The following is a 17,290-nucleotide window of genomic DNA, read 5'->3' on the forward strand; positions in this document are numbered from 1 at the left end:
TCAGATCCTTTCTATTGCAAACAAATCTGCTAACTCAGTCTAATAAATTGCTTCCTTTATATTTTCTTTTGAAACATATGATGGGAATGATTAATAAGGAGCCCATGCCCAATACTTCCTGGATGATCAGAAATTGGAGGGTAGATAGTCCAGAGACCTAAGGTAGAACCAAATACAACTGGCCAAACCAAACCAACTGACCGACCGACCCACTCACCCACCCAAATGAAGTGATGTTTTGCTATATTCACAGATTGTTGTCTAGTCCAGTCAACATCAGAGAGGCTCACTCTAGCTAGTGATGGGAATGGATACAGAGAACCACAGGCAAACATTAGGCAGAGAGAGAGGGGGAGGGGGAGGGGGAGAGGGGGAGAGGGGGAGAGGGGGAGAGGGGGAGAGGGGGAGAGGGGGAGAGGGGGAGAGGGGGAGAGGGAGAAGGAGGGGGAGGTGAAAAGGGAGGGAGAGGGAGGAAGGGAGGGAGAGGGAGGGAAGGAGGGAGAGGGAGTGAGGGAGAGAGGGAGGGAGCGAACAAGCAAACAAGCCCAGGTCCATTATGTCTTTCCCTTCAGAACTTGGGAAACGCCACTGAAGTGAGGGAGGAAGAACTGTGAGAACCAGAGTAGCTTAGTTATATGGAGTATATCTGGATGAGGTTATAGTACATTAGGCTTCATCTACATAAAGCTGTGTTTTGGTTTAGAAATTAGAATCTCAGAAAAAAATGAAGCCAATGAGGGCTCTCAGTGAAGATAAAAACCTGGTAGTGCTATTTGTTGCTATTTTTTGTTTTAAGTATATGCCTTTCCCCCTTTTTAAGGCTGCAAAACTAAGGAATATAATAGTAAATAACAATGGGTGTCTGGAGTACCTTGAAAAATAAAAATTCTGTTATCTTGTCAATCAAAGCATGTAAATGATACAATAACACTGGTCAAGGACACTGGGAGAGCACCACTGGAGAAATCAACTAAGCAGGGCTCATGGGGGCTCAAAGACTGAAGTGGCAATTGTGGGGCTTGTATGGGTCTGCACTAGGTATTCTACATATGTTATGGTTGTTGGCTTGGTTATTTGGGAGAGGGGTCCTGACAGTAGGAGTGAAAGCTGTCTCTGATTTTCTTCTTGCCTGCTCTTTGAACTGTTTTTTTCCAGCCTTGATGAAGAGGGTTTGTGCCTGATCTTATTGTATCTTGTGCCATGTTTGGTCTATGTCCCTGGAAGCCTGTTCTTTTCAAGGGCAAGAAGAAGATGGGAGAGTAGATCTGGGGGAAAGGAGGGGAACTGGGAGGATTAGAGGGAGGGGAAGCTGTGGTTAGAATATATTGTATGAGAGAATAAAAATAAAAAATAAATAAAAATTCAGGAAATGACTTACCAGAGACTGAAAGACCAAAAGGCCATATTTCTCTGTATTATCATCCAAAATCACGAAGAGTGTATCTAAGATATCCTGCAGAAACTAAAACATAAGAAACAAAGGGTTCATGTCTTAGGATGCACGCTCAAATTTTCATATAGCAATGACTTTAGCCCCCAATAAACATTTCCAAGTGTCTTAAAAGCATGCTAAAAACAAGTAGTACCTGTCTTTGCCTAGCTAAGGTACAATTAAGTGGACACTTGGGGCTTTATATAGATCAAGGATCTTATAGAAGATCTAAAGTGGCTCTTCTTATTGGGTGAATGCTAAACTTCTAAAGAAAAAGCAATTATAAAAAATCCAGATAGAATAACTGTTTTGAAATAAAAATAGTAGTTCTGATACCATATTCATTTTGAGATCACTTTTCTCGGACTGGAAAGAATTTAGCTGTCATTCACTCTCTGCTGTAGCTTAGTTATATGGAGTATATCTGGATGAGGTTATAGTACATTAGGCTTCATCTACATAAAGCTGTGTTTTGGTTTAGAAATTAGAATCTCAGAAAAAAATGAAGCCAATGAGGGCTCTCAGTGAAGATAAAAACCTGGTAGTGCTATTTGTTGCTATTTTTTGTTTTAAGTATATGCCTTTCCCCCTTTTTAAGGCTGCAAAACTAAGGAATATAATAGTAAATAACAATGGGTGTCTGGAGTACCTTGAAAAATAAAAATTCTGTTATCTTGTCAATCAAAGCATGTAAATGATACAATAACACTTAATTTCTTTCTTGTTTCTTTCTTTCTTTTTTCTTTTCTTTCTTTCTTTTTTTTCTTTTTTTTTTCTTTTTCTTTTTTCTTTTTTTTTTTTTTTTTGGCTGTCCTGGAACTCACTCTGTAGACCAGGCTGGCCTCGAACTCAGAAATCCACCTGCCTCTGCCTCCCAAAGTGCTGGGATTAAAGGCGTGAGCCACCACTGCCTGGCTAACAATTTATTTCAAAACAGTATGATGCAAATTAGGGTTGTTCTATTGCTATTTATGGTAAATCCAAAGCTCTTCCACTTTCTTCAGTAGAGCTTAGTCTACTGTGTAGTATTTTCCTTCTGGTCTTGTGCTACTAGAAGTGCTTGGTACAATCTTAAGCTAAAGCCAACTGGGCAAACATGCTACTCAGCCATGTTTAAGGATAAGAAAGTTCCCTAGTATGGACTCCAGGCCAAAAAAAAAAAATAGGGCAAAACTAACAGCTACAAATTAATTGACAGTATTTGTAGTATTTATAAGCAAAAGCCCAGGTTTGTGTGTTGAAGGCTATAAAGTAAGGAAAACGACAAAGACCTAGAGAGAAGAAAACAAATTCAGATATCACAACCTCTGGGATTGACTCTGAGCAGATACTCTTTACTGCTATCCTTTAGTGCCATTTTTTCTGTGGGAAGTAAAGCAAGTCATGAAATAGGGTTTATAATCTAAATTATAATATAATGCTATGTATTTATAATTATAAATAATTAAAATTAAAATTATTTTATAATGTCTATAATATATATTACATATAATATCACAAGACATTACAGGCTACCATGACCATAGCAAAAACTTAATCAACTGTACGCTCACTCTCTCTCTTTCTCTCTCTCTCCCCCCACTCCGGATGTGAACCCTACAACTAACTACACAACCATGGACAATTTTGTGGGCTATTATTATTGAATAACTCTCTCTATTTAAAATGAAAAGAAGGGTCCCTATATTACATATAATTATTTTATAATTAAATATATGTGTTATATGATTAAGAGGTAATAAACTCTTCTAAAAATTAAAATAGCAAAGAAACTTAAAAGAAAGGAAAGCCTCCCAAATTATTCCTATTCATCTATTATGTATTTGAAGAAATGGTCTTAGATGCTTACTGGCAGAAGTTATAGGGAAGGTTTTCTGCCCATATTCTGCCTCGGAGAATGTGCTTAGACTGAGTGAGAGACATACCTTAACAATTTCTTCCCCACTGACATGCCGCAACCGCCCTAGTATGTCCATGATCCGGTCTGGGAAGGCCTTCCATTTTAGCAGAGCAAGGAGGTCCACTAGAAAGTAAGCCCCAAAAGGAGTGAACTTCATAAAGTTAAGCAAGGCCCACACGCTTCAGACAGACACGTGGGATCTAGGGAGACAGAACTAGTTGTGTCAGAATCTGATAACATTCTTTAAGTGCTGGAAAAAAAAAAAGAGAAAAATACATCTGTGTACCCTACATGGAAGCCCAAAACTACACAGCCATGGACAACTCTGTGGGCTATTATTGTTGAGCAACTACCTGTTTGATCATGAAGAAGCAGTCTGTCTCCTAACACCTGTAAGCCACGTGGAAGTAGCAACTGGAAACAATGTAATGTACCTTGTAGGTGCCATTACCTACCATTTTGAGTGAGTTTGGTAGATGAAAGTTGTGTAGAAATGAAGAAAGACTCTTTGGTGCTACGCTGGAAGATGAGACTGGAGGGAATATTAGGGCAGCCATTGTAGTCTTCTTTGCAGCAGGGCAGGCCCAGGTACAGGGCATGGTTGTTAAATGTGCTATTCTCATCACACTGTAGGTAAACAGAGCAAAGAGTATTTTCTAAGCACATAATATGCAGACTGAGTTAATGCTTATTACTATCTTCCTAAGGTTGCAGGTTCTCTGAATGCTTTCTGTCCATAAATTTCTTGAACACAAAAAAATATGTAGCTTCTATCTGATATATAATCAACATTGGTTAGCAGCTATGCTGTGGAAACTGAGAACACCATGACCTCAAGTAGCAGGACTTGGAAACATATTAGTTAAATTTTTGACTGCATAGAAGAGTTGGCAGTTGATTTCTCGGGCCTGTTGGCATTAATTGTGGGAGAAGAACCAATGTATCTAGAAAGGTAAAGCCTGACCACAGTTGTTTTACTATCACCTGCCAGTACACTGTGTCAAATCCTCAGCTTGACCCATGAAAACCATAGAAATGAGATCACACTTGAGAACGACCATGGTGGGCTGTGGGCTGAGGGCTGAGGGATGGAGGCGGAAGTAAGCCAGGTCCATACCTTATACACATAAAGCTCGTGAATATCATCTGAGAGTGTGGTGCCATCATCACGCATCAGCGGAGAGAAAGCAAAGCCAAAGAGTTTCTTTTCCCCTTTGTCCTTTGCTGCAAGCAGAGTCAATTATTAGAAATTGCCTTATGCTTGTCACTCATTCTTTCAAACCTTAGCAATCTTATTGCAGGATAATGAGAAATATGCTGGTCTGCATTTCCATTTAATATCTCAAGGCATTATAGGCTCTCATAACCACAGCAGAAACCTAATTTCTAGTCTTAATAAGACAGGAAAGGGTTCTGTACAAAAAAATCCCAAATAACATTGGACATTTCAGATACTAGAAAAAGCCAGTATTAGATTCCAAGGAAGTTTTTATAAAATTATTTTCATTTATGTGTGTTTGTGCAAGCACATGTGGACTCCACATGTGTATATGAGGCCAGAAGATCCTCTGAAGCTGGAGTTACAGGTGGTTGTGAATCATCTGATGTCAATGCTGAGAGCTGAACTCAGGTCCTTAAGAGCAGATGGCTCTTAACTGCTGAGCCATCTCTCCAGCCCCAAATCCCATGGTTTTGAACCATTGCTTTTACAGTCCAAGATAGCCTCTGATGACATCCTATTTATGTATCCTTATTTTCATGGCCTAATAACAAGAATCCTCACAATTCTACTTCACAAGTAGAGTTATTATTTTTATCCTCAAGGCAATATGCAGGGAAGTTTCACTCACTGGAACAATGCCTGAACTCAAAGCGGAGATGAGAGCCCCGGAATCTGTCGATGGGAATAGGTAATTTAATAATTTCTCCCCAACGAGGACTATTACTGTGGTAGAGGACAAAGGAGTGATATGAACTCCTATTTGGCTCTCCTGAACCCAAGCTGATACAGTCCTGGAAAAGAAGAAAATAAGATGTTATATCTATAGAAGAAGCACCTAGTGGCTCCCCAACCCCCATATGTGGCAGAAGTACAGCTTAGTCTTCATGCAAGTCACCCAACAACTGGAGTGGGGACTGTTGCTGAATCTGTTCCTGCCTATGGATCCTGCTCCTCTAACTGGGCCACCTTGTCTTGCCTCAATGGGAAATAGGCCTAGTCCTGCAGTGATTTGATGAGCCATGGCGAGGGTGGGGTGGGGTAGGGGGGAGTGCTCTCCTCAGAGGAAAAGAAGATGGGGGGTGGTGGGGGAGGATCTCTGTACTGGGGAGAGAGGTGGAATTGGTATTGAGATGTAAAGTGAATAATTTTTTAAAAGAAGCACCTCAATTTTTCTCTATTATTAGAATATTTTATCCTATATGAAGATCGGATTTTTGCACCTGACCAGATGATAATGTATTTGATTTAAATTCAGTGCTTTTGGAAGTAACTGTATAGACAGTATAATTATGCCAGGAATATCCAATCTGAGGCCCATCATGGGCCACACTGCCCAGTACATTTGTAGATGACAACAAAATGTCAATAGGCTGGGCATTCCTGGTGGCAGTCATAGCACACCTATTGTCCTTAGTTCAGAGGTGACCACACAAGCTGACAAGCTGGAGGAACAGGCTGGTGCATCTGCATCACCATGGTAAGTCTCACTCTTGCTAAGAAGGGCAGTAAGGAGCTCCATGAGAGAAGTCATCACTCATGACACCTTATCAGACCAAGAAGGAATCCCAAGTTACGAGGCAAAGATTGCTTTCTAATTTTCCTTAATGCCATGTTGAGCTATTTTAGGTTATCTCTGTTAACTTTTCATAAAGCAAGATAGATTTAATCTGACTCTAGCCTTTAAACATTACTATAATGATACAAACTCAGCACTGGTCTGCCCCTTTCCCTGCAAGGAATTTGGGGCAACAAAATTAAGGAGAGCTTCCTTTCCACATACACATGAGTGGCTGATAGCTCTACTTCTCTGACACTTTATTATATGAGCAATGATATGTCTATCTCAACATAAATTGAGTTTACTCTATGTTTTACAGTAATATACAAATCACTGTTTTATCTCTGTAAACATTCTCCTTTATTTCTGTCTTTTTCTGGGAGATGATTTCAACTTATTTTGCCTTTTTCCTCTGTCCAGTAGAACTAATAACTCTCATTCTGTCTCCCTCATGGGGTGTTAGCCAGTACACCAAAGTGAGGCTTGTGAAAGGCTGATCTGACAAGTGCACTAGAAATGAAACCTAACTGTTGTTCACCATGGCCTTTACCATGACAGGACTGAGGAAAAAACAGACAGCCTTAAAAACAGTCCTCTATGTCTGCATTTTCAATGAAGAATAGCAAAGAATCCATGTGATCTACTGCTGGAAATAATTTTCTAGGACTGAATCTGTTCTTTTCTGTTCTAAACTTGGAACCAACTAGAGGATATCTAAATCCTATCCTCAATCAAATTATAAACATAATGCTATCGCAAATAGTAAAAAGGCAAAGTGGACCGAGTAATCACTGGAAAAAATAGGCAGCTCTGTGCTTGGCAAAATGGAGAACAGATAAGATGCAAGGCAGAACTAAAGGGAATAGGTCTAAGTTGGAGTTACAGGCACGCAGGTTAGAAACTAGGAAGAATTAGTGTGAGGACTATTTGACATCAGAAATCCTTTCCAAACCTCACTGCAAAAATGTATAGTTTTTCAATAGAGGAAAAGTGAAGGCAGGGAAAATCATATGGAGCAACTGAATTCAGTCTTGCCTAATAGGAATGAGCTTCGGGACAAAGATAGCCCATGGAAACACATTAGTTTTCATTATAAATTACTAACAAGCCTTACCTTCAAGATTTCTCCATCTGCATAAAGTACATACATGGTTACTTCAATATTCTTTTGTACACTCTTTCCCCCTCTTTCAAAGTCCCCCTTCTCCAGTGTTAGGTACAAATCATTGCGGATATCACCTGTTGAGGGGAAAATGCAATGTGCTCACGACCACAGATGCCACAGTGCCCCAAGTGCATGGGACATCAGGCTAGCATTTGGGTCCTCACGGCATTCCAAGCTTGGTTAATAACAATGGACTGTTCACCAAAACTGTGTGCAGCAGGACTCAGGTTAGTTATGTATTCTCTAAGTTTAAATTCTAAAGTGTTTGCTACAGCTTACTTAGAGAATGCTAGCTCAGATTTTTGGTGTTCAGACTGCTCAGTCTCTCCCCTCCAAGATGGCTGTAGTAAAGCCCCTCAAAGAAGGAAGATTTTAGAACTTATTTTAATGTTGTCTGTCTTGCTTCTAGTCCCTTTTCTTTCCCCTAAGAGATTCTTCTTTTATAGTTTTCTTTTTACAACTCTCAAAACTTCAGAGTCTGAATAAAGGACACACTACTTCTTTCTTGGAGATTTAATAAAATATGTTTATTACACAATGAGAGAAACAAAATTTGTTTTTGTTTATCAAGTGAGTATCTGGGTTTGGTCAGATACAAGTGGCACTGCTGTCTTTCTTGAACCAACTGTCTCTCCCCTCTTGACTTTCAATGTGTCTTAGGCATCAAACTCTGGCTAGGTCTGGCCTTTATGCACAAGTTCTCTTGAGGTTTTCATGACTCTTCCTTTCAAATTCTTCAGGTCACCCTCCTAGTCTAGAAGTGCAATCTAACAATCACACTTATGGATACACACAGTTTTCAAAATAACTTGGCTCAAGTAGAGAAGAGCAGTCTATGACAAATATTTTTTCAGGAGCATGAAAAACTTTCTCTAGTATTGAAAGCCAGCTTGTTCCCTAAGGCTCTCATGGAGGAAAAACAATGTCTAAGTTCATACATGAATATTGCAAATGTGGGCAGGTTTGAGGACATCCATTTCTGTAGTTTTCTCAAACTTTTCTATTTGGTTGGGTAGTCTGTACTTTAAATTCTGATGAATTTAGAACATTAATCTGTTTCCTTTGTTTCAACCTTCCTAGATACCATTAATAGTACTGATGTGTAGGAAGGGTCGGGAAGGCAGACAAAAAAGGAAACTCAAATTCACCAGTTTGTCATTGTCTAGTAACAGGCTGAATAAATTCTGAATGTATTGAAAGCCTCTAACATCTAAAATTCAAACATAACAGAGAAATTTACTACTGACTATTGTTACTATCAAGGAATAAGTCAGAACTCATGGCACGTAAAACTTTTAATAACTGAGACTGCCTCTAACAAAACACTTTTAGTTGCACATTAGCTTTCCTGTGATATTTAAGTAATAATTTAGTCTTTAAAATAACTTAGCATAAATTGATAAGATAATTTTAATGTCTAACCTAAAGACATTAATGTGCTTGGTTTACCCTGGTTTTCATTTCCTGGAAGTTATTTTAGAGACAGTCCATGTGGCTTTTAAAAGAAGCTATTGGCTATCTATTTGAAATATTCTTCTAACACATACACACTTTGTGTGTCTATAGCTTTATGTGTAGGTCAAAAATGAGCCTTCCCTGAGCATCAAAATATTTCAAACTTAGCAATAGCAATACAGAATGATAACACAAAAGTAGGTCTTACCTTGCAGACTGTTAATGACAAAATTTTGTCTGTATGGTTTTATTTAATGAGCTTGTAGTTTTTAAGCAGAACATTTTATGTGAAAGTGCTAGCAATTTTAAAATTAAAGGCTAAGGTAGATATTCCTTCCATTTTTTACTCTTTTTGAAAGAGAGTGCCTTTGTGATACCCTTCAAAAGTTTTAATGCAAGTGCTACCCTCTGAGGTACAGCCTGAAGCACCTTGATTTCACCATGTCCCCCACTGCTCTTTATTTAAAGAATAAATCTGCTAGACCAGAGATAATCTCAGAAAGGTATCAGACTGCCTTATGGGGTGTAATTTTGCAAATTATAACTCATTTTAAAAAATGACATTTTAAAAATGAAGGTTAATGTTGTTAGAAGTTATGACAGGCTTCTTGTCAAAAGGTCTCAGTGGTATCATTAAAATCACACTCTCCACTAATTGTCGTGGAACTAGGAGAAAACTAAAAAGCAGGTGTGAGCAGTCAAAGTACACCTTCCAGGTGCTCTCCCAGGGTTCTTCCACTCTTCATTGTTCCCCAATGCACACTGTATGTTCCCAAAACCCATCAATGGAATCATGCATCAAGGTTAAGCCACCGTCTTAAGGAAAAAACACTCACTGACTGCAAGGAACTATTTTTCCATGGAGGGAAGATGGCAGGCACTTTGTATTGCAGATGGGCAAGAGAGGGCTTGAGTGATAGTTTTGAAGGTTTGTATGCTAGTGGCTGGCTGATTGTATTTTAATCACTTAGAAAATATATTAAAAGATGAATTCTTAGCATCTACCCATTGGGATTATAGTGGGTCTTGTGTACATATATTTACAAATATATCACTAGGTGAATATTCTTCCTAGTTTATACCATAGTAGTTTGCTGAAAGGGCAATGCTGAAGTTTTCTTAAGAGCAAAGGTTCAGGCAGCCCTTAGGCAGGCAGTTTGGAGACTGCTGAAAAGGTGAGGCTTTTTTTTTTTTAAATGCAGAATGTGGCAGTGCAGAGGGTTGTCTTGCTAATGGGCTGTCCTAATTTAGGATTGGAGCTGGGCATCCCTGCCTCTCTTTGCTAGGCATTCTCTCTTTTCTAATGATGGCAGACGATTTCATATTTTATTTCTGAGTGCTTAGTATTAGTACTTGGGTGCCATGCAACATTGTTTCTTGTCTGGAGATGAATTAATTGGGTTCATTCTTGTAAGAGAGCCTCAGAATGAATTGTCTCCTCCTCTTTCACAGCTCTTATAGTAGCCAGTGTCAGCTGTTGGTATAGCAGCAGGTCACAGACTAGTTATTTAACAGAAGGCAGTGATAGGCAAGCTTCCTATTCACATCTGATAGTATTTTAGGTATTGTGAGTCAGTTGCATATTTTGTTGTCACAATCCTTTATTATGTTAAAAAAATTCTGAGATAGAAGGATCTAGTTCAAGACCATTTATATTATACAAAGAGATACTTTCTTAAAAGACAATTACAAACATTTTTGGCTGGCAAGTGCAAAAAAAAAAAGACTTCTGGGTAGATTTGGCTCAGGAGACGTGTGTGTGTGTGTGTGTGTGTGTGTGTGTGTGTGTGTGTGTGTGTGGTGTGTGTGTAACCTGTACTATATATTTAAAAATATCCAGATTCCTGTGAACCTATAAAAACAATTTCTGGAAGCAAAAGTTTGAACCTGAAGCCTCATTATCATGACAGGAATTGGTCTGAAATACTTCTTTAGGATCCTTACAAGAGTTCTGAGAAGGCAGCACTGCTGTTCAGTCTCCATAAACTGGTAGGTAGGGGAATACTCTGTCAGTCTGGTCTCCCAAAATGTGTAACCTAGTGACTCTAAAGAAACACTACACATGGCATACTTGTTTCTTCTAGTAGTCATCTTATTGATAACAGAATTTCTGTCTAGTTTAGACACCAGAACATTCTGCTAGCAAGATTATCTCTTGTTAAATATTATAGCCTTGCTTGGGAGTTTTGGGTTATATGTATCACATCATTCTGGCCTATCTGCAATTCCATCCTGGTAGAAATGATCCATGAGGTCCATACAGATTTGGGTATATGAACTGGCTTATATTCTATACTTTAGAGATATGGCCAAAGCCTCATTTGGTAAATACTAACCAGAGTCCCATGAACACATCTATAGTAAATCAATCTAACACTGAACTTTTGGCTAATTCTTCCCTAAAAGTCTTGTTTGTATGTGTTTGCCCTTTTTATGAGCTATGTCTTAGCATAATTAAAAAAATTTTTTTTTTGCTTTTCTGACTGTGTGGCTCAGAATAAGAACTACTCATTTTCTTCATAATTGGAGTAATGCATCATGTCCATATCTCATTTAAAAGTTCTTTCTTCTTTCTACAGACTGCAGACTTGTTAAAATATTTTTAAGTATCCTCAGATCGTAATGAAGAACCAAAGAAATATATGGTGTTTTAGATTAGGCTGGTAGTTTCTCTTTTAGTTCTTGTCAGTTACCCAGGAAGGTGAGACTGATGAAGGATTAATAATGTCCATGACACCCCACCCCAGGATTGCAACATTCCATGAAACAAATGGTAATGGGAACAAGGCAGGCAATAAGCAGTCAGGACACACAAAATCAAGAACTTACACCCAACTATCTTCATCTCTGCATCAGAAAGAAAGGGGCGAGAATGAGGGGGACAGCACAGAGAAAAACAAGAACAATTAAGACAAACAGGAAAAGAGAAAGAAACATCACTTGTAGGTCAGTGATGAAACATGCACTTTTTAATTAAGGATCAAAGAAAATGACAAGAGTGTATTTACAGCACAAAGGCAAAAATCAGAGAGTCCTTAAGAGGGCTGGTGAGTGTGCACAGTTGTTCTCTAATGTGCAAGTCCAGAGCAACCCAGAGACAAATTCTGTTGAACTTAGATCTGACTCAGCAGGAACGACCCACCCACATCCAGTGCAGAGAACTTTCTAAGTTATGGTACACTCTCTCTTTTAGTTTGAATTTAAATTTCATTCATTGTTATTGTGATGCATGTATGATATGTGTATGAGTGTGGATTTATGAGAGCTCTGGTGTATGTGTAAAGGTCAGAGGACAATTTTCAGGAGCTAGTTACATCATGGTTCTGGGGATCAAACTCAGACTTATACAGCAAGTACTTTTATTTTATTAACCATCTGGCCAGTCCTAAAACATGGTTCTTTCAAAATAATTTTTTTTTAATTTTTAAATGTGTGTGTGTGTGCGTGCACTGCACACCAATGCACATATGTACTTTTATGTCTTTGAAGCCTATGTGAGAGAGTCAGATCTTTTAAAGCTGTAGTTACAGTATTTGTGACTCACACAATATGAGAACTTGGAACTCAACTCCAGTCTTCTGCAAGAGCAGTGAATACTCTTAACTACTGAGCCATCTCTCAGTCCTAAGACACAGTTCTTAAAGAGGTTCCCAAACCAGCACCACCATTACCTAAGAACTGGTAAGAAAGCCAAATTGCTAAGCCCTGACTCAAAAAATCACAAACTCTTGAGGTGGCTACAATAATCTGTTTTTCTAAGTCTGCAAGTAATTCTGATTCATATTATAGTAGAGAACCACCGCTCTAGGGGAAGCCTTATTCTAGTTAAAGCAATACACTAATGCATAAGTGAACTTTTATATAAAGATAGAAGATCATTAAGATAGAAAACCAACTAATTTGAAACTTGGCCCATATCAACTACAGAGTAAATACCCTTAGAAATTCAAGGCTTTGAAAACAGGTTAAATCACTATACTTCTCACAGAACTACAAAAGAATTCTGGAATTCCACTTAACCTCAGGACACAGGCTTTCCAGGAAAGATATAAGAGGCTACAGAAAGTGTTGCTGCTGGCTTAAGTATGGTCTAGAGGAAGGGTACAGCAGCTTCTTTAACAGGATATTTGAAGCATGTTACAATATATTGGCTGCCAGAGTTCTCTGAGGCATTATTGTGGCTAAATGCTGGCCCATGAGTCCTGGGAAATAATATGAGTATCTACTTGTTCCCCTGGAACATCTGTCCTAACCCAGTCTTTCCTACTCATCATCTTTTAAAACATAGGGAAGGACTAAGGGTATGCTTAGAGCATTAGCTTTTGTACTTGATAAAAATAATCTTGAAGAAAGGAGAAAACAAACAATATTGTGATGAACCAATAAAAGGTTTTATGTGCTTAGTTTAAAATAAATGAAGAGATGGCTTAGTTGGTATAGTGTTACTTGCACAAACACGAGGACCTAAATTCAAATCCCTAGTACCATGTAAAAAGCCAAATACAGCAGTATGTGTCTGTAACTCTAGCATTTGAGACTATGGAGACATAAGTTTCCCAGAGGTTTGCTTGCCAGCTGGTCTAGACAATTGGTGAGTTCCAGGTTCAATGAGAAGACTTGTCGCAAAAAAAAAGTGGCAGAAAATACTTAGTGTCAACCTTTGGCCTTTACGTACACATGTATGTACACAACACACACACACACACACACACACACACACACTTACACAAGACAAAGAACAAACTATGAGCTCCGTGTGGTATGGCTGACCTATAATAGCAGCATTTGGGAGATAGAGGCAAGAGGATCAAGAGTTCAAGGCCAGCCTCACTTATACCCACTTACATAAGGAGCACAAAGCCATCAATTCTCAATCAATCAAGGCTAAAATTTCCATATCTATTTGTTCTTTTACAATACAACATGACATTTTCTGTTTGGCATGCCTTTTTACGAGGCTTTCAGGGCAATGGTTCTCAGAATCCCTGCAGTTACCTCACTGTTACCTCTTACTCTTTAAAGAGTCACAAGCAAAACTAGAAGGCTTAGTTAGGGTCTTAGCTGTGGTACACAGGAGGTCTTCTGCTTTCAACACCCACCTGACACATGTATAAACTCTCATGGAAAGCAATGAAAAGATGTCAGAATGACCATTTTAGAGATGACATGTGAGGCACCTGTGCCAGGGTCTGGCTTAACTCTTCCATGCAGCTCTATGTAGCAACATGTTTTGACAGGGATCTCTCTGGGCCAGCCCAACAAAAATAGACCTCTCCATATGAGTATCTAGTAGTTTCTGCCAAATGCTGGGTACTTTAAAAATAAGGATCACAGCTTACGAGTAATTCTAATTTTTCATTTACTATAATTTCTCAGACTTTAGTGTTGATAAGCTCACAGTTACTGACATAGTTTCTTTTCTGTTCTTGTGCCATGTGTCCATGTGTCAAGAAGATGAAGTTGTAACTTCTTGTAAGTTGGCCAGTACTGAGAAGCCAAGGGACTTTTGCAATCCAGGTGCAATATTCTCTTAGAAGAAGGGTGCCCCAGTTTCAGACAAAGGGATGGCTAGGACTTACAACTCTCCAAGGCTTCTCTTCCTACAGTCATTGGTCTCAAGACCACAAACACATGAGTGCACACACTCATGGGCACACACACACAGACATGCACACATATGTACACACATGTACACAAGTGTATACACATGCATACACATGCAACTGCTTGAGAGAGAAGCACTTTACTTGCTGCCTGAGCTATCTCCCAGCCTTTTTGTACATTTTGACTGGAGTTTATTTCTTTCCAGATTCTGGTTAGTCAGTTTTAATTCCAGAAGCTACTAGGAAATTTATGTCCAAATGGTCTACAAAAAACTTAGAAGGAAGAACTTAAAGGACTCATATAATTCCACAGTTAGCATCTTGACATTTAATTTTGAAAGGTCATTAGGTCAATTTTGGTCAGTCTCTATTCTTTTAAAACCATGGCTGCAAAGCTAGAGACTGTTGTTTGTGCTTTTCTTTCCATGGTTATGGGGTATAGATAGGTCTGAAGAATGGGATCAGGAAAAGTATAGGAGTATTCCAATGGAATACTCACCTGTACAACAGGCAGATGGAGGCCCTTCATAAGCATGAAGTCTCTTAGCACTTAACAATAAATATAATTGATCCAGCTGGCCTAAATTTGCCATCCAAAGAGGCCCCTGTGCTCATGAGTAGGAAATAAAGGCCATGCACAGCAGCTTGCTCTGCACTCAGTGTCTATGGGGAGAGCATGAAGGCAATATAAAATAAATTTGGGCAAGACAGAGTAGCTGGAAGGAAGCAGAACCCAATCTGTGGACCTTCTTTATGCTTAAGTCACACTCCTCTTTGGAGTGTATACTGGTAAATGTTTCCAACAAGAGGATTAGTGAAGAAGCAGGAAGAACTAACAGATGACATATGGAATAGTACAATTTAGTTCATACTGACCTGGCTCTTCTCAGCAAAACAAGCTTTGTACAAGGAATTAAAATTCAACTGAGGGCCGGTCTGCTTCTCCTAGACCATTTCCAGACAACTGGGTATTTGCCTGTTCCTTCACATCTTGTTGACTATTGAATTACCTGCCATCAATCTCTACCCAGCCCTTTCCCATCTAACAGCTGCTTTAGCTCTAGCTGCCCCTTTGGATCTACCTTAGTCCACCTAGTAGAAAGCATGAGCCTAGTATCTGCCTAGGAGAGCATACTTGAAAGGCAATTCATCCCTATTTTCTTCCCTGGACTTCCATAGAGATACTGAGAAAATGACCAGGCAGTAATATGTAGAGTAACTAAATCTATGTATACTGTTTGTGTGATCTAGTTTCTGTTACATTAAAATGTACCTGTAATTCCTATACAAATGGCAGTCTCTGATAGTGTAAGCACATATTCTGATAATTTCTTCCCCTTAAGCAGGAAATTCTTGCAAAGAAATCCTCAACTAGAGAACGTGATGGAAGACGTGGCTACAAAAACACATCTCTATGAAAAAATTTCATGTTGATTCTCTTATCACCAAAACTCCCCAAAGCTTGTCTGATGAACTGCCATACTGCACTGAGGGACATGGTATGGGGCTTCTGGTAAAGAACAAAGGCTTATGAGACCCATCTACTGATGGAAACTACACTCAGCAACCTGACTTGGGGGGCAAAGACTTTAATAGCTCACCTGAATAGCTTACCAGCTGCTTAAGAAAGGAGCACTAAACTCCATCCTGCTAATGCACATCCCTCCCCATCCCCAAGTAGTTCTTCCTACCTGGCATGATAACATCAGGAAATCCCAATTTTCTTGTAATTGCTAATCCTCTATTAAATATCATGGGATTTTCTCTCCGGATCTGTTCCATGTCACCACGAAAAAGCTGAAGGGAAATAATAAGACCTACGAAAACAAAACATTTTCTTATTCAGAACAACACATCTACCTGGTGCATAGTACTAAGAAAAACACCAAGTTTGGTCTCTTTTCCATCACTCCTGGCACAGTGCTAGTGATAGAACCTAAGATTACATGTTAGGCAAGCACATTATCAATAACCTACACCATTGCCCTGATAGTTTTCTTAGAAAAATAATCAAAGTAGAAAATATTACTTATTTTGAAGAAGCAAAAATAGAAAGCTAAAAAATTAAGGTGATCTCAATATCACATAAATTAGTCCATTAAACAAAGACTAGACTAAAGTCATAGGAACTGAGTTGCCTCCTTCCAGCCCTTCAGTACCCTGCCTAGGGTCTGCCTGTCCCCTGCACAATTCAGAACATTGTGGATGAACTATACAGGTTGTGCATTCAGGAACTTAGACAAACTGCAAGGCCTTAGGTTCAACATCCAATACTATCAAACAACAATAATAAAACCATGAGAGAGGTTCTCAGGACACACATACTATAGATTTTAGAGAAATTAATTGGTCCTCAACCTTTGTAGCCTCTGATATGGGTCTCCTTTGAAGACCTTCCCACCTGGGAAGTATCTATCAACAAGAAAAACTGCCAGGCTTTGTGGAGATTTTATACTGTTACATAAAACTAATGTTTAATTTCCAACAAGTGTGATGAAGATTAAAAGAAAAATTATATAAAAGAAGTTATGAAATGACTTGAAGGTAGAAACTAAGGAAAAACATACAATTCTATATAAATTAGACTTACAATAGTATATAAAAGCTCTTATGCTTTTAAGTAGTAGTTTAATAATAAATATTCAACTTAGAAAACAATCCACAGTGTAAATTTCACTAAGATTCATATATAAATCATTTAAACATAGGTTAAAAGGAAGGTAAAAGAAATGAAGTTGATTAAGATAAAAGCTGCTTTCAAAGTTTCAGACTCTTTATTAATTCATTATTGTCAGTCTTTCTTCATGATACTGACATTCAACAGGAACAGAAAGAAAACTGATATTGATATTTGTCTTTTTGTTAAAGAAAATGGACTTTGCAATGTAACAAACCTTAAAACACTTTTAACACTGCACTGGAATTCAAGTTAGCAAAGTGTATAGAGTTCATTAT

At 38.6% G+C, this 17,290-nt stretch overlaps 1 protein-coding gene across 6 annotated transcripts in view; it reads right to left on the bottom strand.

Moving 5' to 3' along the window:
* Window positions 1–17,290, bottom strand: part of Dock3 (dedicator of cytokinesis 3) — a 322,288-nt gene that overhangs the window by 95,736 nt on the left and 209,262 nt on the right. For all 6 annotated transcript variants that reach the window (XM_076917344.1, XM_076917346.1, XM_076917345.1 and 3 more), the window contains 7 exons: window positions 16,027–16,152; window positions 7,227–7,351; window positions 5,183–5,345; window positions 4,450–4,556; window positions 3,788–3,959; window positions 3,358–3,455; window positions 1,379–1,462 (listed from right to left, as the gene is read on the bottom strand). In XM_076917344.1, coding sequence (XP_076773459.1) covers window positions 1,379–1,462; window positions 3,358–3,455; window positions 3,788–3,959; window positions 4,450–4,556; window positions 5,183–5,345; window positions 7,227–7,351; window positions 16,027–16,152 — 875 coding nt within the window. The remainder of the gene's footprint in view (window positions 1–1,378; window positions 1,463–3,357; window positions 3,456–3,787; window positions 3,960–4,449; window positions 4,557–5,182; window positions 5,346–7,226; window positions 7,352–16,026; window positions 16,153–17,290) is intronic.

This window comes from Arvicanthis niloticus, chromosome 21 (assembly GCF_011762505.2).
Source record: "Arvicanthis niloticus isolate mArvNil1 chromosome 21, mArvNil1.pat.X, whole genome shotgun sequence".
Lineage (NCBI taxonomy): Eukaryota > Metazoa > Chordata > Mammalia > Rodentia > Muridae > Arvicanthis > Arvicanthis niloticus.